Source organism: Notamacropus eugenii, chromosome 4 (assembly GCF_028372415.1).
Source record: "Notamacropus eugenii isolate mMacEug1 chromosome 4, mMacEug1.pri_v2, whole genome shotgun sequence".
Lineage (NCBI taxonomy): Eukaryota > Metazoa > Chordata > Mammalia > Diprotodontia > Macropodidae > Notamacropus > Notamacropus eugenii.
Window position 1 is genome coordinate 437,112,648 of NC_092875.1, and position 27,336 is coordinate 437,139,983.

The window sequence follows — 27,336 nt, forward strand, 5'->3', positions numbered from 1 at the left end:
TAGTTTGTGTGCATTTTGTCCCTTACAAAGCTGCAGGTGCTTTAATGGTAGGGACTATTTTATTTAGTTATTTATCTATTAATTTCTTTATTTTTAATCTCCCTCCCATAGACATACAGACACTTCCCTCTTTAGTTGGGGAGATAAAAATAAAATCTATAAAACAGCAGAGAATAGTTGATCATAGATGAAATACTTTAAGGCATGCAGCAAAGAGGAAGTTTGGTTGTAAAGGAAGGTTTCATTTAACATTAATTAAACATTCACTATATGCAAAGGATTGTGCTAGACACACAATGGAATGCAAGATTATAGAGACATTGCTACTGTCTTTAAAAATAACATGTCTATTTCAGACAGATCATGCCTATTAAGTAAACTTTGTTATTTAGGGCATGTAATGCTGATAGAATCATCTTCTACTTGGATACAAAGTCAAATTTTGTGGGACCGATTATGTATCTTGAATGTTGAATTTATAAGCCCTAGCATATACTTCAAAATTTTATATTATTTTAATGTTTGTATTGGAGATACCTTATTGGAGGGAGAGTATTTATGGTAGTATTTTACTTTACCAAACTGAATACCTTTTTTTTTAAGCCAATAAAAAATAAGCACAGTGGGATCTTATATCCTCTATATTTTCAGTAAGTTGCGTGGTACAGATCTGTGGTCTATTTTAAGTTACACAGATAGTACCATTGCTATTTTCACACTTTTTTTTTTTTTAGTATTAGCAGTGGTCAATATTTTTCCCCCAAACATATGGGATATTCTTTCCTCTTTTGGATATCTTAACTCAGTCCCTCAGTCCCTCTTCAAAAATCTGTTGCCTCCAGCATAGACTCCCCTGTATATGCTAGGCATTATTAGTACAGTCAGTCTTTCCATCTTTGTCCTCTTTAGTGCTTTTCTTCAGGGTGGAAGTGTGATGTAATGAGAAGAGAGCTAGATCTGGAGTAAGATAAGTAAGTAACCTGGATTCAAATGCTTGCTCTGACATTTAATTCTGTGACCTTGGGAAAGTCACTTGACTTCTCTGGGTCTTAGTTTCTTCATCCACAAAATGAGAGAGTTGGAGTAGATGAGTTCTGAGATCCTCTACATTTCTAAATCTAAGGTCCTCCAATCTTTATTTGTCTTTCACCAAATTGGTAACTGAGTCCAGAGTGTGTGGTACCTTACTATCATTAATGGAGGAAACAGCTTGTTACAAAAATGTTGATAGATTTTTTCTATGTTTTTGTTTGTTTGTTATTTTCCTAATTTCATCTTTAAATGTACTTAGAAAGATTTGGTAAAGTGGGTGTAGTGCCAAACCTGCTGTAAGCTTGTTTTTCCCTCCACTGATTTCTATTGTTTTATGAGGCATTTTTCTCCATAAAGTTTCAAAAGTTAAACTCTAAACCAGCTTTTCCCTTGGCTTCTCATTGCCTCTCTGTTTGGCAAGGAGATCAAGTATTTGCTATCTAAGGATATGTCAAGGTTTTTTTGTTTGTTTTTTGGTTTTCTTGTGGCAAGTGATTTACATTGGTTCAGTGCCTTTAGGAAATGGAGATAGTTTGTATTGATTTGTGTTCTTTTATCTAGTTCCCAAATTTTAATATTGACAACTTGTTCAAAGATCAGGTTGCTTTTGCTTCAGTTGCACCCTGTATTTTCTCATTTCTTTTGCTTTTAGTTTGGTATTGATTTTGATCTGTGATTATAAATTAGTGGTCTGACTTGTAGCCAGATACCTGATTCAGAAATGACTTCCACAATAACAACTAGTTATTTCCTGTCTTGTTGAAATATAATTAGTCTTCTGGCCAGATTTCTATTCAAATGCAACTTCTTTTTGTCTTCTGATTTCATTGTTAGCTAGAATATGAAAATTGGTTTGATTCCCTGGACAAGGATCTTGTATTTAGAGTATCAGCAGTATAGTTATTGTTTATAGGTGGCCCCTAAACCCTCATGATTGCCTGTTTCCACTTCTTTGTCACTGAAGGGGAAGGGAGACTCCATAGTACTGTGGGCCATTTAAAATGTTTCTTTGTTTCATGTATTGCTTTGGCTAAAGAATTAAATACCAAGTGTCTAGTATGTTGCTTATAAATCTCACTGTACTTGGCTAAGCTGACCCTTTGAAAAAAAAACAAAATCATAGGACTCTACTCAGAGCTTTTCCAACATGATGGAACCTGCCAGAACTTATGCTGTGCTGGCAATTTAAGAATCTAGAGTCATGTTTTTGATATGCTGAGTCGTTGGAATAGGGTTTTGAACAGGGCTTTAAGTTTACAAAGCACACTCCCTATCACAACCTTGTGAGATTGACTGTGCAAGTGTTTTTAATCTCCATTTTACAGATGAGAAAACTGGGACTCGGAGAAGTGAAATGATTTGCTCATGGTCACATAGTAAAGATCAAACCTAGGTTCCTATCTTTACGCCCAGAGATCTTTCAGTTGTACCATATAAAGTGGGGACAGCAGTACCACAGTGCAATTCTTAAGAGTTTTCTGGCTTCTAATCAGATTCTAGACTAGAGATTCCCTGCATCTTTTGTAATCTGATAAATGAGTGTTAGACTCTGGGAATTTTAATTTATAACTTTAACAATGAGCGAGTAGACATCTCAGCAGTCATCTAGGTATTTCTTTCATTTTTTAATCCAGCCATAATATTTATCATATTGGCTTGAATATGGACGATGTCAGGACACAAGCTGGAGTCCTTGAATGATATTCCTTTGAAAGGAAAATAAAATACATATACACAGGTTTATATGTATATACATGCATGCTTTTGTTTGTATGTTGGAATTTCCCCCTTCCCCCCCAAACCATTATATCTGGGCAATCAAAAAAGCACTGAGTGGATGTGGAATCAGAGGACCCGAATTTGTCTCACCTCTACTACAATTTTTGTGATTCTAGGTAAATAAATCCCTTAACTGGGCTACAGTTATCTCATCTCTAAAATGAGGTAACTGGATTTGATAGCCTTTGAGGCCCTTTTCAGCTTGAAATCTATGATCCTTTGCTACTGAAGGTTGCACTTAAGTTTTGTATTATGCAGATTTGGGTATAAGGTACAGTTTGTGTTTAATTAACATGATTAATCCCAACAAATTTGCCTGGTCTCAAAGATAATAATAATTTTCAAATGAAAATTTGGTCTTTAAAAAGCAAGTACAATAAATACTGTTTCTGGAAGTCATCAACTTGGAGACATTTTCTAGAAAAAAGAACTTTCAGAAAATATTTAGTTAACTAAAATACTGTCCATTTTATACATTCTGTTTGGTATTTCAAAAGAAGTTTTAAGTATTTTGTATCTTACAAGCCTAATACTAGGGGCACATCCAGTTTTTTATTTCTTGAGAACTTTAGCAACCTGCCTGATGTGATCACGTAAAAAAGTAAGTTTCATCTAGGCTGACTTTCCAAACATGTTCTAACTCGTTATGCCCACAGGTGGCATCTTCATTATTATCCTAACTTGTGATTCATGCTTGGATGTGTAAAGTAATAAGCTCCATTGCCAGATCTTAAAAAATTGGAAACTTTTTAACCAGTCATAACAAAAAAATACTTTAAGCACCTCTACTGTGTCCACTACAATGTATCCTTGACCTTAAAGAGTTTATAGTTTATTTGAGGGGAAGATAGTAAGGTAATCCCGTGGACATGGTCACACTTTGTTTTTCTTTATATCCTAAAGCATATTTCTTTGAGCACAATTGACGCTTGATATCTACTAAATGTGGATGACTTATGAACAATGGAAGAATGTATACGTTCAAGTGCTACACTGAAGAAATTTAGAGAAGAAAAGTATCCACGAGGGATTGAGTAGCAGTAGTGGCAGTACTATTACTGCTACTGTTAACTGTAGTGGTATTTAGAATCCATGCTTCTGATTCTAGACTATCTTAGGACATAGGCCAGAGTTCTTAAATGAGATCCTTTTGAAAGGAAAATAAAATATACCTATGTCTGTGTGTGTGTGCGTGCATGCGTGCATGCCTGTGCTTTTGTTAGTGTGTGTATGCTGAAAGAAAACATATAACTGGTGTATCTTTGTAGTGGAAAGAATACTCACTGAATGTGAAGTCAGAGTACCTGAGTTTGTTATAGTTCTGGCACTCTTTGTGGCTTTGGGCAAAAAAAAAATCTCTTTACTAGGCTGTAGTTTTCTCATCTCTAAAATGAGATGGCCTCTCAGGGCTATTACTATGGTGGTGGTGGTGGTGGTGGTGGTGGTAATGGTAACTGTAGTTGTTGAAGTCCTTGGAATAGATATATTTTGAGGAAATAAATATAGAAAAAAGACTAAGGACTGAGAAAGAGAAGAATTAAAGAGAACCCTGTGAGTCCCATGAGGCAAGGAAGAAAGGACTCAGTGTAGAGGAGAATTAGAATAAGAGAGTTTATATAATTTGAATAAGGAGAGAGTTTCAAATAGCAGTGACCATTCAAAAGTGTTATTCTATGATCAGGTCAAGGAGGATCAGAAAAATTTGGTTCAGTTAGATGACAAAGCTGTAAACTGTTCATTGCAGAGGATTTGTTGAGAAGGAAAAGAGATTAGTATGCTTGTTTAAACTGGGTCAAGTGTAACCTGTACATGTTTGACAACTGGGGGAAGAGCTGGTGAGTATAAGTGTAAAGGAAGTGAGAGATAGGATATTTTCATATTTAAAAAGGTAGATGGGAAGTTCATTCAATGATAAACTGTTACCAAGCACTGAACTTTTATTTTGCAGAGATTTATGCAAGTGTCCCTAACCTGAAAGAGTTTCTAGGAAAGAAAAAACATACAGATGACTGTGGTTTGAAGTAGAATATAAAAAGTTCTGTAAGAATGAAACACAGTGTTATGGAATTTTGTAGATTGGAATGATCAGAAAAGGCATCTTGGAAGAAGTGACATTTACATTGGAATTCAAAGGGTCAGAAGAATTTCAAAAGCCATAAATGGGAAACTGGTTGGGAAGTGGAGGAGCTATATGAGTAAAGGCTTAGAAGGCACTTATGTGGAATGATGGTGTAGTTTGAAGGGAAGTATTGTGAGATAAAACTGGAAAAGTAGGTTGGGGTCAGATTGTAAAAGTTCCTAAGTGTCAGACTAATTAATGGTAAGTAGTGCAGTGACTTTGACGTTTTCTGGAACTTTGTGCAGAGTCTTTGAAGTTACATCAGGGCTGTGCATTCAAATGATGCATGTGTAGCATAGTACCCTCATAACATGGTAGAACACTGTTTCTGTGGTCAAGAGAAAAGGGAGTTTTGAAAGAAAATGATTGCAGGGGAAATGAAAAGAATCTTATTAGCAAAACAAGAGGTCAAATAAGTAGCTTTAAATGAGAGTTTCTTAGGGCAGCAGGTGGCACAGTGTTTTGAGCACCAGATCTGGAGTCAGCAGGACCTGAGTTCATATTGTTCCTCAGACACTTGATACTAACTAGTTATGTGACCCTGGACAGGTCACTGAACCCTGATTACCTCCCTCCCTCCCACAAAATGAGACTGCTGAATCTCAATCAGCATTCACAGAATCAGACTTTCTGAGCTGGAAGGGCCCTCAGAGACCTATACTTCAACAAGATTCTTTTATACAGCATATCCTACAAGTGGTATGTTTTTGTTTGTTTGAGTATTGGGAGCCCACAACCCTCAAATCAAATCATTTTATTCTTTGATGCATGCATTAGGAAATTTTTCCATATTCTTTACTATTCAGATGGCTCTCTGATCTCATATGCTCTCTAACGAGGCAGATTGCAACCTATTCATTCATTACTCTAGCTCCACCTCGCAATTGTGTGAGACTTTTTGTCCATGTCCTATAAACTCGCTGCTAAGGACCTTCCTCTTGACATCACATGTATACAAGTAGGATACCTGAGTTTTTATCCATTGAATTACCATGTGATATCTTTTTTAATGATATATTTCTTTAATAACATCCTTTATTCTTCCCCCCTTTTGTAGTTCCTTTTGATATGGTGAAGCCTACTCATTCTTACCATGCATCTCTATGTTGCCCTTTGGGTGACTGTCATTTTTAATTATTTTAGAGAATGTAGTGTTGTTCCATGACTCATAGCCATATGAAACTCATGTAATATTTTTATTAAAAGGATGGAACTTTGTTTCAGAGAGAAGTTTGGAGCCATTAAAAGAACTTTGTTATTTCCCTAATGCATCGCAGCCTATTCTTCTGCCTCTCCTTAGTTCTGTACCCAACTCATTGTCTATCTGCAATAGCTCTTGCCCATGAAAAGGCATTATAGTCTGGATAACAGGCATTCTTCATCCACTTGGTTTTTCCTATATGAATGGTTAGGCCAAACACTTTTTTGAATAGTCACTGGTATCATCCAGATGGTCTTGATGGAATCAGTATAATAATGATTTACAAAGAGAATCATCTGAGGACTTCCCCATCTCCAAAGAATCTGTCTTCAACTTGTGCTCTGTCCTGGATCTCTTCCATGATAATGGCAAATACCTTTGTGGTTTTTTTGTTTGTTTGTTTTATGTCTTTTCTCTTATGAAATAACATAATTATCAAACATGGGTATTTCTGATAAAGTCTTTCAAAAATTTTGCATGATTTTAACGTATGAATGAGAGATAATAGCTTTTAAGGCAGTATTTTCCTCTGGCCAATGAAATGCTTTTTAAATTAACTTTTTCCTTACATCAAGGCAAACTTTACTTCTTTAAAGTTTCAACAAATTGTTCCTAGTGCTGTCCTTGGGACCAACTTGATCAAGTCCAGTCCTTCTGTATGACAGTCTTTCAGATGCTTGAAGATAGCTATTATGTCCTCCTTAGTTTTTTTCTCCTATCTTATGCTTAATGGCTTCAGTTCCTTCAACTAAGCATGCCATGATTTTGAGGCTTTCACCATCCTGCTTGCTCTTCCTCTGATCACTCTCCTATTTACTTTATTCTTTCCTAAAATATGGCACAAAGAACTGACCAAAATATTCCACCTATGTTCTGACCAGGGCAGAATGAAGAGAGATTATTACTTTTCCCTTTCTTGACGTTATGTCTCCCTTTAAACAGACTGAACTTGTAATCCAATAAAATACCCAGGTTTTTTTTTTTTTAGATAAACTGCTTTCTTCCCCCATTTTGTACTTATGAAGTTGATTTTTGGTTCCAAAAATAAGATTTTACATTTAAAAAAATAAACATCATATTAGAATTAGGTTTAGTTTTGAACTATTTGTTGTTTTTGTTGTGTTTGTCCTTCATTCTCAAGAGGACCATGACATCAAGATGATGACAAGACTTGCATTTGACTTTGATTTTAGCGAGGGAGGGCTGTGCAAGGTCACCAACCTCACTTTCTTCTCCTGAGTCATCTGCGTCCAGTGGCCTTATATTTGTCAGGACGATTGGAGATGGCCCAGGTTGCAATGTGAGACGCTGGCCTTTTTAGCTAAGGTCTTACCACATTCTCACTTTGAGTGAGACACCCATTCAGTGAATAGGCTTTGTTAAGTAGTTTCTCAAGGGATGGCCCCTTTGGTCAAAAAAATAAAAAATCAAACTGGGAGGGGAAAATCCTCTTTCTTTAAGAAAATAGAAGTATACAATAAGTTTTATAAATATTCTTATCAAAAATAGCACAAGTAACAAAATCTTTTTTATATTTTTAATGAATAAACATTAGTATGTGTAAGATTTGCTTATTTGGATTGAAGGCAATGTCGTTTACTAGGAAGATTAATGAACCTGAAGTCAGGACACTTGGGTTCAAATTCTGGTTTTGAATTGAGAGTAATTCGGTTAATGACTCTGAGTATTCTTTTTCTCATCTTTAAAACAGAGATGAAGATATTCATTCGCCCATGTCGCTTGGTTGTTTTAAGGAAAGCACTTTGTAAACCATAAAGTGAAAAACAAACATAAGTTGGTGTTGGTACCCAAGAACTCTGGATTAACGAGGAATTACTGCCTATATTATTTGTTCCTTAGTTAGATAAAATACTAAAATTTTGATGTAGCTTGGATCTGTAGAATTGAAAAATGTCAAAATTATCTCTTGGAAACAACTTTCATAATGAGCTATCTCTAGCCATATTGCAAGGAGAAAACAGTGACAAAATAAGACTTATTTTAAATTAGTAGGACTACTTAAAACTAGAAATGCATGTTTTGAAATGTTTAATGATACTTGTATGTTTATAGTGTATTATTATTTGAGAACATAAAGAGCAAATAAAGCTTGTGTCCCTAGCACTTCTGTGCCCTGGCATATAGTAGGAACTTAATAAACGCTTGCTGAGTTTCATTGGAATTACTTAGGAAGAAATATAAATCTTGTTTAAATTTCATGATTTGGTAGCATGTATGTGTTAACTTTGTGTTTCAAGCATGTGTCTATTAATGGTACTTTTGCCTTTCAGCTTTTCTGGGAGAAGAGGCTACAAGGACTTAGTGCATCAGATGTAACAGAACAAATTATAAAATCTATGGAACTTCCAAAAGGTCTTCAAGGTAGCATATTTAGCATTTTATTATCCTTACTGGGTACATAGCACTTAACGGCACTTTTTTATTTTAAGCCGAAGAGAGAGAATTTAAATTTACCATATATTGTAGTTTGTGATTTTACCCACTATATGAATGTCAGAACTTTGTGAAAATTCAGAGTTTACACTTATACTTATCGCACTTAGGTCAGTGTCTGTCCTGCCATTGTTTTTTAGCAGTAGCTGCTGATGGGCAGTAGAATCCACATTCTGATTTCTTAATCAGTATTGGTAAACAGGAATGAGAATCACATTCATTTCCAAGCAGCAATTGATTAAGTAAGTGAAAATTTTCAGTGAAGTTTCTTTTGCTGGTATACATGACACCTTTAAAATCTTCTTTTTGGAAAATAATGTGTGCTGTCTTTTAATCTTTAAAGTCTGACTTGCACAATGTAAAATGGGTAGTTTTATTCACAAATATCTATATGTAATTAATGGTTCAGTATTATCCCTTAACATTCCTGAAAATGACTGCTTAAAGCAGTTGATATTCAATAATATTTCATTTGTTACTTTAGTTCAATGTAAATAAAGCTAAATATAAATTAAAATTTATAACCATTTCTTCTGTCACTTTGGGTGTTTTTAATAGGGATTTAAAGGATCATAGAGTAAGAGCAGGAAGGAGTTATAAAAAGTATTACTATAGCACAGTTTTGAAGCCTTGATATAATGATTATTGAGATATTGTTATATATGATTATAACATAGGTAGCTTGGGAAAGATGACCTGGAGGTAGTGTGGAGGCCTGGTTAATGCTAAAGTATACTATAAAACTATTTGGGAATCAAAGGACATATTAAGGATATTTGGATATAATGTTACTTTAGAAAGAAACTAGATCATGAAAATAGTTGATTTGATGAAATGTAGCCTATTTATAAAAGTATAATACCTTGAAGTCTTTTTGGTTATTTTGAATATTTATTAAAATGCTCAGCCATCTTTATAGTATAATTTCATGTAAATGTTAAAAAAATGAGTGTGTGTGTGTGTGTGTGTGTGTGTGTGTGTGTGTGTGTGTGTGTAGTCATGTAAGATTTGTTACTAAGTTAATTTGATGCCACTCTCTGCAGTTTGTTACAAACAAGCTATCTCTGGATGTTTAATATGTCTTGCTAATTTCTTGTAAACATTTTTCTTTAGGGGTTGGCCCAGGTAACAATGACGAGACTCTTTTATCGGCTGTTGCCAGCGCTTTGCACACCAGCTCTGCACCAATAACAGGGCAAATCTCTGCTGCTGTGGAAAAAAACCCTGCTGTTTGGCTTAATACATCTCAACCCCTTTGCAAAGCTTTTATTGTTACAGATGAAGATATTAGGTAAGGTGATTTTAAAATAAAGTTGTTTTCTCTTTGATTCAACACTATTAGAAATTATTCCATTTCTGCTACTTGGCAATACTTTTTTTTATGTTGGGTAAATCACTAAATCTCTCTAGACTTTAGTGTCTTTTCTGTAAAATGGGTTTGGACTAGATGACCTATAAAGTCCCTTCTGGCTCTTATTCTATGATCTATATATTGTTCTCTGTGTTCAACATGATTGCTGATTTTTAAGAATCATTTTGTTTTGATTTCTCATCTGTCAGATAATTACTGTTTGCCGTAATTTCCTATGTCATAGACTTGTGGAGATAAACAAGATGATAAATGATGCTTTTAGCGTGTAACTGCATTGACGCTTATAAGTGCCATTATGATGTTAATGGGGATAACAAAAATGAATGTCTGTCCAGTAGCATCTTTCATTTGGTTTGAATTTTTCCTTTTAGTTTTCATGTATAATTATTTTAGCAGTGCCCTTCATTGTGGTTTAGCTTTTTTGTTTTGTAGGCTTTGTAGGGCCTTTGCTTAAATTTATCACATTTCTGATCACATTCCAGATTAGTTCATCTTGCTTTTATTTTGAAGTATCTCACAAACATGTTTTGTTGATTTAGTTGTACTTCAAGGGAGAAATATGTGTAGGCACATCACTTTATCTCATGCCTGAGTAATTGCTTTGGTATAGCAGGAAGTTTATTTTTTGCATGTGTGATTCAGCAGAATTGTGTGATGGGGATACTGATTACTTTGGTATTGGTGGATTCCTCTCCAGGCTCCACTTGTGACTCTATGATGCCGCAGAAGCCTTGTCTGAAGAGAGTCTTCAAGACTGTATTTAGTGCTACAGAATCAATAAATGAGTCCAATATCTTCTTGCCATTTCTTTCACCTTTATGATCTCAAAGATGTAGTCTACTTTAGAAAGTGACTTGTAGAATTCTGGTTTCTCCTTAATTTTAAATAATGATTCCATTAGTGCAATATAGACCATTCTCAAAGATTTTATAAAGATGAGGGAGCATATTGGCCAGTAGATATTAATGTCTTTGTCACTTTTATCACTTTTTTTTTGATGATACACATACATTATATTCTTTTTTCTATTTGATTTTTTTCTTCCCCTCAATCCCCAATATTTATTTTCTCCCTATAAACCAAGTCCTTCCCTGCATCCCAAAATTCTCTCATGTTTAAGAAATTTTTAAGAACCCTACCTATTGTCTTCTCTTTCTCAAGCAAACTTCTTGAATAAACTCTCCACTGTTTTCTTCCACTTCCTCTCCTTTTACACTTTTTAAAATCCTCTGCAATATGACTTCCATCCTCACCACTTCTTTCCCTAAATACTTCTTGACTTTGTTGATATTGTGCTTTTTTAGTTCTCCTACTTATCACCCCTACTGAGTCTCCATTATTGAATCTTCATTCACATTTTGCTATAGCTGTGCCCCAAGGCTCTGTCCTGGGCTCTTTTTTCTTGCCATAAACTCTAATTTTGGTGACATCAATTGATATTAGTTTAATTATCATCTTTATGCAGATGCCTTTAGGATCTGTATATCTAGCCCAATTATTTTTTTCTCCTAGTCTCCAGTCTAGTATCACCAACTAACTGCCATTGGGCATTTTGCCATAGAATCTCAATCTTAACAACAGAATATATTTTTTACCCCTAACCCTCTCCCCAAACCACGCCTCTTTAAAATTTCCCTATTTTTTTCTTTCTTTTCTTTTTTTTATAATTTTTTTATTCATTTGCATACAAGAAATTTCCCTATTTTCTGTTAAGGATAGAACCAACCTCTACTCTTCCTTCTTATTCAACTCTTATACAGCCTGCCAATTGTGAAATCTTTCCATTTCTACCTCTGCAGTATCTTTTCCATTTCTCTCCTCTCCAAACAGACAGCCGCTGCCCTTGTTCAGACACTCTTCACTGTTCTCCATTATTACAATAACCTCCTAAATTGTGCCTAGCCTCTCTTTGGTCTACCATCTTGGCTTTTTCTTACCACTGGACTCTGAGACTGTGGAGGAAAAAGCGAGGCTGATGACTTTGTATAACTCTGCCTCACTTAAACCCAATTCACACACAAATTAAAACATCACCCCATGATGTTACTAGTCCTCTCCAAAAATGAACTTCTGAAAATACCTCTTAATGCTTTGTTTTGAATTCTTTGTTCTTCTTTCTCTAAATTCAATTCAAATTTTTAAACTCTACCCTTGTTGAAATTCAGGTCAGCTTTTTCTCCCTACATGTTCTCTATTTTTCTCATGGTGTATAAAGAACCCTGGATTAGGGTCGCAATTTATTAGTTCTCTGAGAACTTATTGAGGCTCTGTGACTCTAAAATGGACCTGTGTTCTAGTGTGGTGTCATGAGGAAAGCACCAAAATTGTAAAGAGGAGATCTGGGTTTCAGCTTTGACTCTATTACCAAGTAGCTGTGCGATCTCATAATATTGATTCACCTCTGTAAGTTATTTCATCATCTCTAAAATTTTAGTAAAATATGTAAGCAAGAGTAGAGGAGAAATATTTTTAAAAAGGTACTTCCTGTGGGAAACGGTTTCAAGTGAGTCATATGTATGACTATGTTTTAAAATGTAAGTTTGGTACTTAACTTTTATGTAAACCTATCTTTATGTTGAGGGTGGATCACATTGGGAATGGTTCCAACTTGTTTTAAAAACAGTTTCAAAATTATCTTTTGAAGCTTTCCAAATCAGGTAATATGATTTCTTTTGTCTCAGAATTTAACTTCAAGAGATGCTCCAAATCATTTTATATGTGTGTTTGTTTTAATTTTTGTGCTTGAGCATGTATGTGAGTTTGTGTATCTTCATGTGTACCTAGAAATAGCTTGGTCTTTTCTGTTCATGAAATTAAATGGAAAAAAAAATACATCAGCCAAAATACATCTTAAGAATGTATAGTGTGTTCCTTTTTGGTGTTTTTCTTCAGTGTTGTATTTTTAGTAGTCAGCAATCTCATTTATAAATGTAGTCTAATTGTACTGCGTTATCTTGTCTCAAGTTCAGTGTGTGGATTAACTTTCCCTTACCATCTTTTGAGAATGTTTGGAGAATTAAAAGTAGCCTATAAAGTGTATTTTAGGAGGTAAGAGATCTATTTAAAATTACAGCTTTTGACATTTCCCTGGAGTAACAAAGTCTATTTTGTTGTTGGTTAGTTGATGAAATAAAATATCATATTTCACTCATTAGCATTGGTTCTTTTAACCTCTCTACTAATTTGTGGTTGAACTAATGTCTTTCTTCCCGGAATACTTTCCCTCTACAAGCATCTTTTCTTCTAATGTGAATTGTTAGCATCTTTCCCTCCCCCAATTCTGATACTGTTACAGTTCCACATCATCTACAAAGCATTTCCTGACTGACTGGAAATGTAATGTTGTGTCCCCTCCCATCCATTTTCACATTGTCTGAACATGTAATTCCTATGACTCACTCTTGATTGAAATTCACACAGAATGAACTTGTACCTTTGATTTGGTGCAGTGGCAGTAAGAGCATTAGATTTGGAGTCAGAGGATCTGGGTACAAATCTCACTTCTTTCACTTCCTTGGTGACTTGGGACAAATCACATCTCCCCGAGTCTCATTTTTCTTGTTTATGAAATGAGAATATTGATCCCCAATAGTCCTGTTTCTAAAATAAACTCAGGCTTCAGTGCTCTACCTTAGAAACAGGACTCTTGGGATCAATATAGACATAAATAATTATAGAAACAAATATCAGTATTTAAGATCACAGATGTAGAGTTGGAAGGGACCTTAGAGACCATGAATTCCAACTTTTCTGGGCGTATAAAGGCTAGAATAATTAAATTACAAAAAAAGAGACTCATCTAAACAGACAGAAGAATATTTTAGTTGTTCATCCAGCAAATAGATTGTGAGAATATTGTTTGTGGCTACTACTTTTGAACTTGCAATATTAAAGTGAAATAATTGATTTTTAGGATCATGAAATTCCCAATCAATCTAGGTGACAAATCTTCTACTACTACATATTTGAGCATATTTAAATCTTTTCATTGAACTTTGGTGTTGGTTGGAGCAGATGGCCTTTGAGGAACCTTCTAGCCCAGCGCTCCGATTTTAGCAGTGTCGATGCTCCTTGCACTGATGTAGTTTACATCCTCTCATAAGCTTAGTAGCTAGGTCTTCACAAGGTTTTTAGTAAATAAAAAAAAAAGTTTGCCCATGTGGGCCTGCCAATCTAGTTATGAGCCTTTCTAATCTTAGGTAACCAGCCAGTCAACATGTAACAGGTCTACAATCCATCACTAGACCTGTACCTGAAATCTTTGCAGCTTGGCATAGGACCAGCCTAAGCTTATATTCTGCTGGTGTAGCCTTAAAGAAGTTAATGCCATGTTCACACCATTGTGGGGCATTGAATTCGGGCTATGATGGAAGATATTTGAGTAAATGTCTTAAATCTTCTGTCATTAGATTTATCCATTTGGCCCTAGTGCTGATATGATACAGAACCATTTAATGATGGCCGTGCAGTGGAAGTAACAATAACAGCTGCAGCAGCAGCATTTCTGCAGCATTTCAAGGTTTGCAGAATACCTCTCCATGGTATCATGGGCGATCCTTATAAGTGCCCTGCAAGGCGGGTGTGATTATTATTCTGTTTCACAAATGAGGAAACTGAACTGAGAGAACATAAGTGACTTGTTCACAGTCACATAACTAACTAAGAGGCTTGGGCAGAGTTGGAGCCAGTCTCCGCTCTGCAAGCCGACTTCTCTGTCATCAAGGCCAGGCTTCCTTTTTGGAAGTGTTGAAACTTCGCGTGGTAGAGATTTATCACGCAATCTAGCGAACACTTGGGAAGGACTTTTTTCTCCTTCCTTAGCAGCAAGAAATGATTAAGATTAAATAGCCTAAGGAAAATCTAAACATGGAAAACAATAAGTGCTTATTTCTATATTAATATACCTATAAAGTTAATTCTACTCTCCTTCTTCTCACATTCTTAAGAGTCCCTAATCCAAAAAAAAAAAAAAAAACCCAAAACCAAACTCAAAACCCAAAATACAAACACAGGAAAAACCTTCTCTTGGCCCTTCTGGCCTATTTATCTTGTGTCTTGCCTGTCTTTTTCACTTTCAGTGCTATATTTCTGGAAAAGAAGGTTGTCTGTACTTGGCATCCTGTTTTCTCATTACCATCTTCTCATCTTCGTTCAGTCTGATTTTCACTGCCACAACTGTACTCTTTTAAACCTACTCTTTCAAACAGAACTAGTGACGTAATCTTCAGATTCAGGGACCTTCCTTTTTTCCTCATATACAAACTTTTTTTTTTTTTTACTGCTTTTAACAAAGTTGACCCCTACCTCCTCCTGATAATTCCAACCCTGTTGACTTCAAAGATACCATGTTTATTCTTATCCTAACCTCTTTAACCACTTCTACTTTTTCTCTTTCATTCCTTTCTCGGTTTCTTTCCAAATTCTTAATATGGGTGTTCATTAATACTCAGTCATCTTCTTTCTCTACTTGGTCTATTTTTTGACAATCTTATTAAATCCCAAAGTCTCCCCTACTACTGTACACAGGTAATTTTCATATAGGAGAGGGATTGTATTTGTTTTATTCTGAGGGAAGAATAATAGGTAGAAGTGATAAAGAGGCAGTTTTAATAGAGAATAAAGAAGAAATTCCTATAGTTATGGTTGTCTCAAGATGGAATGGAATACCTTGTGAGGTCAAGAATTTCTTGTCACTGGATGTATTTTAGGAGAGACTTGATGATTACTTGTCTGGGATATTGTAGAGGATATTCCTGTTTCAGGTTGTGGGCTCAAATGACTGCCGAGTTCCCATTTCTGCTTTAAAATTCAGTGAATCTGCATTTTTATCATGACTTACATGTCATCCTGACATGTCAAACTCAACATGTCCCAAATCAGTCTTATTATCTTTGCCTGGTAAGCTTGTTTCTCCATCTGGTTTTACAATTTCAGTTTCCGGTGCCAACGTTCATTCAGTGCTCATAACCTTAGAAGATTTCCTGCCCTCTAATAACCTTTCCTGTCTCTATCTCTTCTATCCAGTTTCTAAATTGTTTATTCCACCTCCACAACATTTTTTGCATCTATTCGCGTTTCCCCATCACTCATTATAGATTCATGTTACCATTTGTCTAACCCTAGACTGTTTCAATATCCTTCCAATAGGTTTTCCTAGTTATACTCTTTGTCATTCTCTGACTTAACTTTTATATACCTGACATGATAATTTTTCCTTTGTGAAGGAAATGTCATGTCATTCCCCTATATTTCAGTGGCTCCCTATTACCTTACAAGTCAACTTCAGATTTCTTTGCCTGATATTCAAGGTGCTCCACAATCTGATGCTACACTTTCTAGACTTTCCTCATATTATTCCATTTTTATACTTGTTATGATCAGGCCAAACTAGTCTATTCTCTACGCTCCAAACAAATTGTGTATCCTTCTGTCTGTTACCTATATTCTAGAGGGCATTTCCTCATCCTTTTCTCCTACTGAATTCTATCCATTCTTTAAAGCTTAACTTAAATGTTGTCTTTTTCATTAAATCTCCTCTAATCCTACTAGTTAGTGACAGCTTTCCCCCATGGTCCACATGTAGTACCTGATTTTACAGTACATTTATTTGTTTTATAGTGCTTTTTTTTTGAGATGCAGCATGGTTATAGTTGACAAAGAGTTAATGTTGTAGAGAAAATGTCAGTTTTCATTGGCAGGGAAAACTCCTCACCAGGAACTCCCTATACCAATTATATCATAGATATGTTTTTAAGAATGCATTTTTGGGTGCAATATTAGGTATTAGTTATGTTTTAGCAATTATATATTTTCTCCTACTAAATAATAAACAGCGTGTGAAAAGACCCTTTTGTCTAAACTCTGTGTATCTCCTAGAAGCTAGCTCAGTGTTATAAACTGATTTATTGAATTAATAACCTGGGTTATATTTATATTCACCTATTTTTTATTTCCAGCTTCTTATACCCATTATCTTCTCCATGATCCATATTCAATATGCATTTTAGTAGTCTTACCTTTGAAGGAACACATTCAGTATTTTAATCCAAATATTTATTGAATATCTCCTTTGTATGGCCCTCTACACTGCAGGAGTTCTTAATTTGAGGTCCATGAACTTGTTTTTAAAAGCAGTTTGATAACAATTTCTTTTTTTTTTTTTGGATTTTTTTTTTACATTTTTTTTTCATTTTTAACACAGTTCATATCACATAAAACAATTCCAACCATTGGTCAGGTGATATTTCTTTTAAAGCATTTATAATATAGACCACAAATGACACAAATAATAACTATGTATGCTAACTTCACAAGCCCTTGACCTAATTGTCTGCACACTATACTAAGAATTAGAGGACCCTAACTTATTGTGGTTGGTCTAAAGTCCTAAGCCTAATAGCTTAACTTTAGACTTGACCCCGGATGTTCCCCTACCAACAATCTGTAGTTTAATTGATCTGCTATTAAGCTTACAAACCTTTTGACTATAGGAAATTGCCACTAGGAGTAGGGACATTGCAGGGAAAAAAATATCTCCCCAACTTCATGTCAGTTCCAGGCAGGAGTAGATTGTCAACTTGCATTCAGTCAGACTTAGAGTCTGCCAGGTGTCAGTGGGGAAATTGAGTCAGGAGAATCCTACCTCAGCTCAGGCTGAACAGCCACTCTCCTACCCTTCCCATGAGATCACCTTTTGCAGTTCCTACCAGCATCTCACAGGCTTACTGGCATCACGGATTGGAGGCTCAGACCACTTTTCTTGCTATCCATACCTGGAGTTAGACTCAGAAGAAGAGTCACTTACTATAGCATCTTAAAATAGCAAGTTCCAATGACCAGTTTTTGGATGTGACTATAATTTCACATTGTCTAAGGAACATCTTTTGAGGCAAGTCTTAAGTGACTTACATGCCTTTCCATACCTGTTCTAGTTCCTACTTAAATAACAATCATAAAATCAAATTTACCATTAAAACCTTAACTTTTCCATTAGTGCCAAATTTTACCCGAAGTTACCTGCCTCTAGGAGATTTAGACTAAAATTCATTTCCCCAATCTAAACATGTCTCTATTTTAGTCTCAGTAATAAATTCAGTTAATTATTTTAATACTAATTGCCTTTACATCACTTCGTAACATGTCCAATTTTTCTCTCCATCTCTCCCCTCCCCCACCCCCTAATTCCTTATGTTCTGATTACCCCTTCCCTCAATGAGCCCTCCCTTCTATCACACCTACCCTTCCCTTATCCCCATCTTCTCTCTTTTCTTGTAGGGCAAGATAAATTTCTATGCCCCATTGTCTGTGTTTCTTATTTCCCGGTTGTATGCAATAATAATTCTCAACATTTGTTTCTAATATTTTGTATTCCACCTTCTTTCCCTCCCTCCCTATCCATCCTCACTGAGAAGGCAAGCAGTTCAATACAGACTTAATATATGTTGTTTTGCAGAAGACTTCCATAATAATCATGTTGTGTAATACTAACTATATTGCCCTCTATCCTACTCTATCTCCCCTTATTTTTTTATTCCCTCATTTGACCTTATCCCTTCCCAAAAGTGTTAATTTCTAGTTACTCCCTTCTCCCATTTGCCTTCCCTTCTATCATTCCCCTCACCCCACTTGTCACCTCCTCCCCTACTTTCCTCTAGTATAAGATAGAGTTTCATACCAAATTTAGTGAGCATGTTATTCCCTCCTTAAGCCATATGTGAAGAGAGTAGCTTCACTTTTCCCCTCTCCTCTTCTCCCTTTTCTCTTCCATTGAACAAGATTTTTCTTTATCTCTTTTATGAGTTATAGCTTGCCCCATTCCATTTCTATCTTTCTCCTCCCAGTATTTTCCTCCCTTATTCCTTAATTTTTATTTTATATATTTATATATATATATATATATATATATATATATATATATATATATTTGTGTGTGTGTGGATATCATCTCTTCTGATTCAACACAGCCTGTACTCTCTGTCTATGTGTGTGTGTGTGTGTGTGTGTGTGTGTGTGTGTGTGTGTGTGTGTGTACAATTCCCTCCACCTACCCAAATACTGAGAAAAGTCTCAAGAGTTATAAATATTTTCTTTCCATGTAGGAATGTAAACAAGTCAGCTTTAGAAAGTCCTTTATGATTTCTCTTTTCATGCTTCTCTTGATTCTTCTGTTTGACAGTCAAATTTTCTCTTCACTTCTGGTATTTTCATCAAGAATGCTTGAAAGTCCTCTATATCATTGAATGACCATTTATTGCCTTGAAGTATTATACTCAGTTTTGCTGGGTAGGTGATTCTTGGTATTAATCCTGGTTTCTTTGACTTCTGGAATATCCTATTCCAAGCCCTTCAACCCCTTAATGTTGAAGCTGCCAGATCCTATGTTATCCTGATTGTATTTCCACAATACTTGAATTACTTCTTTCTAGCTGCTTGCAGTATTTTCTCCTTGACCTTAGAACTGTAAAGTGTGGCCACAATATTCCTAAGACTTTCTCTTTTTTGGGTCTCTTTTAGGAGGTGATTGGTGGATTCTTTCAATATATATTTTGCCCTCTGGTTCTAGAATATCAGGACAGTTTTCCTCAATAATTTCATGAAAGATAATGTCTAGGCTCTTTTTTTGATCATGGCTTTCAGGTAGTCCCATAATTCTTATATTGTCTCTCCTGGATCTATTTTCCAGGTCAGTTGTTTTTCCAGTGAGATGTTTCACATTATCTTCTATTTTTTCAAACTTTTCATTTTGTTTTTTAACTGCTTGGTTTATCTCATAGTCATTCATTTCCCTGAACTCAATTCTGTCTTTTAGAGAACTGTTTTGTTCAGTGAGCTTTTGAACCTTCTCCATTTGGCCAGTTCTACTTTTTAAAACCTCCTGCTCCTCATTGGCTTTTTGGACCTCTTTTTCCAATTCAGTTAGCCTCTTTTTAAAGGTGTTATTTTCCTCAGCATTTTTTTTTTTTTGGTTCTCCTTTAGCAAGCTGCTAACTCACTTTTGAGCTCTTCCATTGCTTAAGCCTAGTTTAAGTTCACTTTGGAGGCCCTGGAGGCAGAAGTCTTAAATTCCTGTGATGGTAAGCCTTGTTCTTCCTCATCTGAAAGGATGGGAGGAGACACCTGTTCACCAAGAAAGTAACCTTCTGTGGTCTTATTTTTTTTCTCTTTTTTGGACATTTTCCCAGCCAGTTACTTGACTTCTGAATCGTTTGTCAAGAAATTAAACTTAGCTGCTTGGTTCCCTTGGGCTTTGAGTGGGGATGGGATATCACTCAGGGCTGAGGTTTAGATCAGCTGCTCGCTACAGCCAGAGACTTTAAGCTGAGCTGCCTGAACAATGGACCCAGGTTGCTTACCGGCCACAGTAACTGCCTGCAGTCTGTTGCAGTGGCCTCTGCCATCACCAGGGGCTGTTACTGAAGAAACCCTGATTGCTCTTGCCCACCTGGGAAAGCCCTCCACCACTGACCTTTGCCACTTTCTTTGTTGCTTGTGTGTTGAGGTATCTGGGACCTCCCTGGTAGGAGCTCTTCCCAGAGGTCTGTTCAGGTCCTTTTCCTCCCAGTACCGTGTGGCTAGGGCTGTGCTGTGCTCCTCTAGGCATCCTGTGAGATGGACTTTTCCTGTCAGCCTTTTGGCTGGAAACCTCTTTCACTCTGTTGTTCTGTGGCTTGTGCTGCTCTAGACTTTGTTGAGAGTCATTTTTACAGGTATTTTGTGGGCTGCAGAGGAAACATCAGAGTATACAAATCTTTCTGCTCCGCCATTCTTGGCTCCGCCTTGATAAGAATTTCAACGTCATTTGTTTCCTTTGGAATCTTATGTTTTTTATTTTATGCATTTAAAAGCATTATTCTGGGAAGGGACCCAGAGACTTCACCCTCCTGCCATCAGAGTACATGACACAAAAATACGGTTAAGAACTTTTGCTTAAGAGAAATATGAAATACATAAGAATAACCCTACAATAAATTTCCAATGTTTTAAGAAGTATAGTTATTTATGAAGATTTTATTCCTGTTTTTCCCTTTTAAAAAGTTTACAAAATTGATTTATCATGTCATTTATGATTTTTTTATAATTGTTGATTTTGGAATGAAATACCAGAGGTCTCCAAAGTGGGTACCTTGCATCCCTAGTGGCCTGTGGCATGACTTGAACAGGTAAGGTGGGTGGAAATATGGTCCTATTTTACCCACTTCACAATAGCCAACTTGCATGCAACATAACTATATTACCTCCTTCTATTCATCCATTATTTCAGCATTTACCCACTTTACCCTTTCCTTCATCTGGTCACTGGTGGCTTTCTAATCTCTCAAACTTTCTTCTGTTCTGGATATAGGTTATGACCCAACTGTGACCCAGGTACTTGCAGCAGCTACACAGACAAACTCATGCCATACTCTTATACCCCCAGCATCCCTGCATTCTGCTCCCCAAGTCACCTTGTGCCTAGATCAGGGACTCTTTAGAATGTTGACTCTCTACTCTAGAGCAGTGGGGTGAATAAGACTCCCCCTGTCCTTTCACATTTTTTATAGTAAAGAGAAAAAAAGCACAGAATGAATAAGCATGGATACAAATCTCATTATATCTTTTCTCCCTCCAACTCACATTTTTTTTGTTTGGATTTTCCTATCTCTGCCCAGGACATTCTTCTGGTTTCCCAATTTTGTAACATCCTCATTATCCTGCATTCACTCAACTGAAGATGTTCTCTTCAAAGTTACTAGTTTAATTTGCCGAATCTAATATTTCTCAGTCTTGAACTTTTGCCAGGATTTGACATTGTTGACCTATCTCTCCTCCTATGTTGTTCTCTCTTCTCTGGATTGCTAAAAATGATTTGTGTCACCTATAGAAACTTACCTCTGTACCCTTAAACTTGTAAAATGACTATTCTAATATCTTTAAAAATCTTCCAAATAAAGATTTTTTAGTAGATTTTAAACCCTTTTGCTAAAAACATTAAAATGCAACACTTGATTAGTTTGCAAAAAAACAATTGATTGACATCAATGAAAATAGAATATTTGCTAGCTGAATTTCAACAACAACAAAACTTTGCTTAATTGAAGGAAGGGATTGAAAGCATTGGTGTCATGATTTGATCATGAGAGCCAACCATGCACTTATTCAGTATGAATATCTGGATCTTTGTGTGAAATATTTTTCAACTATAGCCCTTAAAACCAACTATCAAAATACATTGAACTTCAAACTAGTCCTTTGATTGTTGTACTGTAAATTGTTAAGCTAAGATTTATATAGTTTTTTCTTACCATTAATAATTAAATGATATGTATTTATAAATAGCTGTTTTAAGAATATTCCATCTTTATCTCATGCTTTTTAAATTTCTAGATTTTGAGATAGTTTTATATATTTATGTTTAGGTACAGTAGTATATGTATATAATTTATAGGTTAAAATATACATCTAGTAAAGGAACATGTTCTAAAATTGTTCCTTAGTGGGTTATGCAGTCAGAAATTTAGAAGGTCTCTGTGTTAGACAATGACCCGTGGTATTAGGTGTTCATCAGTTGGTTGATATAAATACTACCTTTTGGGGCTTAACTTTACCTTGAGATGAAGAAATGAAAAATTGATGTTTTATGTATATTTCAACAAAAGTCAGAATAATGTTGTATATGCCCCCCTTCCTCCAAAAAACTATTCCTGAGAATTTGTGCCTAATTTCAATGGAGTATAATAGTTTTCTTCATTAGTTACATACATATATCTAAATTTGATGTGATTGAGAAACTTTATTAGTTTCTTAAGTCCTGTTTGAATAATATAAAAAATTAATGATTTGTATGTGATTATCTTTTTTTCTATTCACTGACAGCGTGGGAACTAAGTAATCTCATAGTATGAGTTTTACTCAAGATGCTTAATCTTAACACATTGTTTAGTGTAGTATTTATGATTTGAGGGCATATTTTAGAAACGTATTACACATAATAGCTTTTTTCATTAAGTTATTATCTGGATATAAATTTAAAGGTCTTTTTTTCCATGTGGCCTAATTGTGTGTAGTTTCATGATATCCACAAAACATTAAAAAGTACTAAATAAAGGCTTCCAGTGCATTGGGTTGTTCCTTTATGCAGCATTTATGGAAAGCATGGACAAGAATCATACAGAAAGAAAAGGCCTGAGTAGTTTGTGGTCTATTCTAGTGAAAGATGTCACTAGACTAGATGTCTAGTGTGCGATGTGACATGGAGGATCTTGAAAGCTTTGTCAGCAGAAGTTAAATTTTGACAATTCTATGAGACTGGAAAGGCTTAGATTAAGAGTATGGTCCTGGTGGTGAGCAACATGTTTGTTTGTGTCCAAAGACCTGCCCACCTAAATTGGATTGCTTCATGGCCAGGTTGTTCATAAGGTCTTAAAATTTTTAGGCTGCAGTACTTCTTGAAAACCATATTCTAAGTCATCAGGGAGCTATTTGTGGGTATGCTTTCCACTATATGAAGTCACAGATCCTTCACATTTTTAAGGATGGACAAGAATGGTATAGGATAAGAAGACAGAAATGAATTGAGGTCTGCACTGGTGGAGTCCATGTTGAGTTCACAGATTCATCACATTATCAATCTGATTAAGTAACCAAAAATCCTTGAAAAAGACAAAAACAAAACAAAGCAACCATAATGTTTGCCAAGAATTTAAAACTTAGAACTTTCTGAAGTTGTAATAAAAGTATTAGAAATGGTCTTTTGATTTTCTTGTGAGAGTCTTCAATGTTTTCTCATTTTTTGAAAATAGAAAACAGGAAGAACGAGTACAACAGGTGCGAAAGAAATTGGAAGAGGCACTGATGGCAGACATTTTGTCACGAGCTGCCGATACAGAAGAGATGGATGTTGAAATGGACAGTGGAGATGAAGCATAAGAATATGATCAGGTAAATAAAAAGTAGAGCCAGTATGACTGCAATCTGGCGTTAGTTGCACAGAAATTAACATTTTCTAAAAGCTGTGAATTTCTAAGCTCATTAACTTATGTCACTATATGAAAGAAACTGTTCTTTGAATGAATCAATTGGTTAACAAGCATTTATTAAGCACTTACTAGTGCACAGAACACTTCTATGTGCTGGGGATACAAAAACAAAAATAAAATAGGCTCTGACCTCAGAGAGTTTATATTCTATTTGGGTAGACACATAGACATGGAAGTATATACAAAATATATGTAGGTTATTTCCAGGGGTATAAGGAGGGAAAAGTATCACTAGGTGGAAAGGTCAAGAATGCCTCATGGAATGGATAGCATTTGAGTTTAGCTTTAAAGGAAACTAGAGATTCTAAGAGGAATAGGTATGAGGTAGGAATAGGGGATATCAGATGAATATAGCATTTTTCTATAAATATCAATAAAGAAGATGGTAGAATAACAACATAGACTTTCTAGAGCACTGCCCTCAGACCCAGCCAAATACTTGTAAAAAATGGATCTAAACAAATTCTGGAGCTGCAGAACCCACAGAATGACAGAATGAAGCAAATCTCCACCCCAGAGATAGCTTAGAAGGTCACCAAGAAGTCTGTATTCCACCATGGTGGGAGCAGGGCGCAGTCCAACATGGGCTGCACCAGCACAGACAGGACCTGAATAGGCCTTGGGGAGAATGAATCACTCACACCTGTGGTGGTTTCCAGACTTCACGACCCCAGAATGCTGAGGATAAATTGAAAGGTCAGTGGAAAAAGTCTGTGGGACAATTGCGGGAGAGTGGAGTGATCCAACCCCAGCCCTACATCTGCAGGGAGAGAGGGGGCAGGGAGGAACCTGCAGCAGCCACAACAGCAGCAGGGACAATAGTCAATGTTTCTGGAGCTCTAGGCCCACAGATTGTGGGGGGATCCTCCATCCAAAGCCTCCAAGAAAAATATGAATTGATCTCAGGCCATAGGAGAGTCCAAAAAGGATTTTGAAAATCAAGTCAGAGAAGTAGAGCAAAAATTGGGAAGAGAAATGAAAGTGATGCAAGAAAATCATGAAAAATGGGTCAACTACTTTCTAAAGGAGACTCAAAAACTGCTGAAGAAAATAACACTTTAAAAAATAGACTAATCCAAATGACAAAAGAGGTCCAAAAAGCCAGTGAGGAGAAGAATGCCCTAAAAAGCAGAACTGGCCAGATGGAAAAGGAGATCCAAAAGCTCACTGAAGAAAATAATTCCTTAAAGATTAGAATGGAGCAGATGGAAGCTAATGACTTTATGAAAAATCAAGAAATTATAAAACAAAACCAAAGGAATGAAAAAATAGCAGACAATGTGAAAAATCCCGTTGGAAAAACAACTGACCTGGAAAATAGATCCAGGAGAGATAATCTAAAAATTATGGAACTACCCTGAAAGCCATGATCAAAAAAAGAACGTAGACATCATCTTTCATGAAATTATCAAGGAAAACTGCCCTGATATTCTAGAACCAGAGGGTGAAATACATATTGAAAGAATTCATCAATCACCTCCTGAAAGAGATCTGAAAAGAAGAACTCCTAGGAGTATTGTGGCCAAATTCCAGAGTTCCTTGCTCAAGGAGAAAATATTGCAAGCAGCCAGAAAGAAACAATTCAAGTATTGTGGAAATACAATCAGGATAACACAAGTTCTAGCAGCTTTTACCTTAAGGGATCAAAGGGCTTGGAATATGATAAGGAGCCAGGATTATAACCAAGAATCACCTGCCCAGCAAAACTGAGTATAATAATACTTCAGGGCAAAAAATGGTAATTCAATGAAATAGAAGACTTTCAAGCATTCTTGATGAAAAGACCAGAGCTGAATAGAAAATTTGACTTTCAAATATAAGAATCAAGAGAAGCATGAAAAGGTAAATAGGAAAGAGAAATCATAAGGGACTTAATAAAGTTGAACTGTTTGCATTCCTACATGGAAAGATAATATTTATAACACTTGAGACTTTTCTCAATATTTGGGTAATTGGAGGGAGTGGAGTATATATAGACAAAGGGCACAGGGTAGTTGAATAGGAAAGGATGATATCTAAAAAAAAAATAAAATTAATGGGTGAGAGAAGAATATATTGGGAGAAGAAAAGAAGAAATGGAATGGGGCAAATTATTTCTCATAAAAGAGTCAAGGAAAAGCTTTTTCAATGGAGGGGAAAGGGGGTAGGTGAGAGGGAAAAAGTGAAGCTTACTCTCATCAGATTTGGCTTAAGGAGGGAATAACATGCATACTCAATTTGTAATGAAAATCTATCTTACACTACAGGAAAGTAGGGGAGAAGGGGATAACTGAGGTGTGGGGGGGAAGATAGAAGGGAGGGCAAGTGGGAGGAGGGGGTCATTAGAAGTAAACACTTTTGGGAAGGGGCAAGGCCAAAAGACAGAATAGAATAAATGGAGGATAGGATGGAGAGAAATATAGTCTTTCACAACATGACTTTTATGGAAGTCTTTTGTGTAACTACACATGTGTAACCTTTATTGAATTGCTTGCTTTCTCAGTGGGAATGGGTGGGGAGGGAGGAAGGAAGAGAAGTTGGAACTCAAAGTTTTAAAAAGGAATGTTAAAAATTGTTTTTGCATGTAACTGGGAAATAAGAAATACAGAAATATAGAAATCTGTCTTGCCCTACAAGAAAATAGAGGAGATGGAGATAAGGGGAGTGAGGGGTATGATAGAAAGGAGGGCAGATAGGGGGAAGGGGTAATCAGAATGCATGGTGTCTTGGGGTGGGGGGAGGAGAGAGATGAGGAAAAATTTGGAACTCAAAATCTTGTGGAAATGAATGTTGAAAACTAAAAATAAATAAATAAATTTAAAATTATAAATATCAATAAAGTTAACTCTCAGGTATTAGGAAAGAAAATGTTACCAAAGCTTCCCAAAGTAGATGGGCTGCCTTGTGAAGTAGTGAGTTTCCCTTTATTGAAGCTATTCTAGTAGAGGCAAGATGACCACTTCTTGAGGATAATATGTATTATTGATTATGTAAGGAGCTAGGTGGCACAATGGCTAGAGTGCCCGGCCTGGAGTCAAGAGGACTCATCTTCCTGAATTTGAATATGGCCTCAGACACACACCAGCTGTGTGATCCTGAACAAGTCACTTAACCCTCCTTGACTTAGTTCAGTTAAGGGGAGAGTGCCTCACAGGCCATATCTGCTGGCAACCTCTATTCCCCTATTCTCTGGCTGAGCTTCTGTTTTTTTCTGAGGCACTGGGAAATGGGGGTAAGAGGGAAAACAGAGTTGGCTTCTCTTGCAAGCCCGTGAGTTGGCTTGTGCAGTCTTCCCAAAACACCATGGACAGTGGGGGAAAGTGCTGAGTGAGTGCTTTAGGGTTTAGGGATTAGCCTTCTCTGCTGTTAGTTCATCAGGGTTTAA

The 27,336-nt window shown here is 36.0% G+C and overlaps 1 protein-coding gene across 1 annotated transcript in view; it reads left to right on the forward strand.

The window, feature by feature from the left end:
* MBD2 (methyl-CpG binding domain protein 2) overlaps positions 1-27,336 on the forward strand; it is a 79,765-nt gene that overhangs the window by 45,248 nt on the left and 7,181 nt on the right. Inside the window, exons 4-6 of the mRNA XM_072606019.1 lie at positions 8,423-8,513; positions 9,699-9,876; positions 23,736-23,874. Coding sequence (XP_072462120.1) covers positions 8,423-8,513; positions 9,699-9,876; positions 23,736-23,862 — 396 coding nt within the window. The 3' untranslated portion in view covers positions 23,863-23,874. The remainder of the gene's footprint in view (positions 1-8,422; positions 8,514-9,698; positions 9,877-23,735; positions 23,875-27,336) is intronic.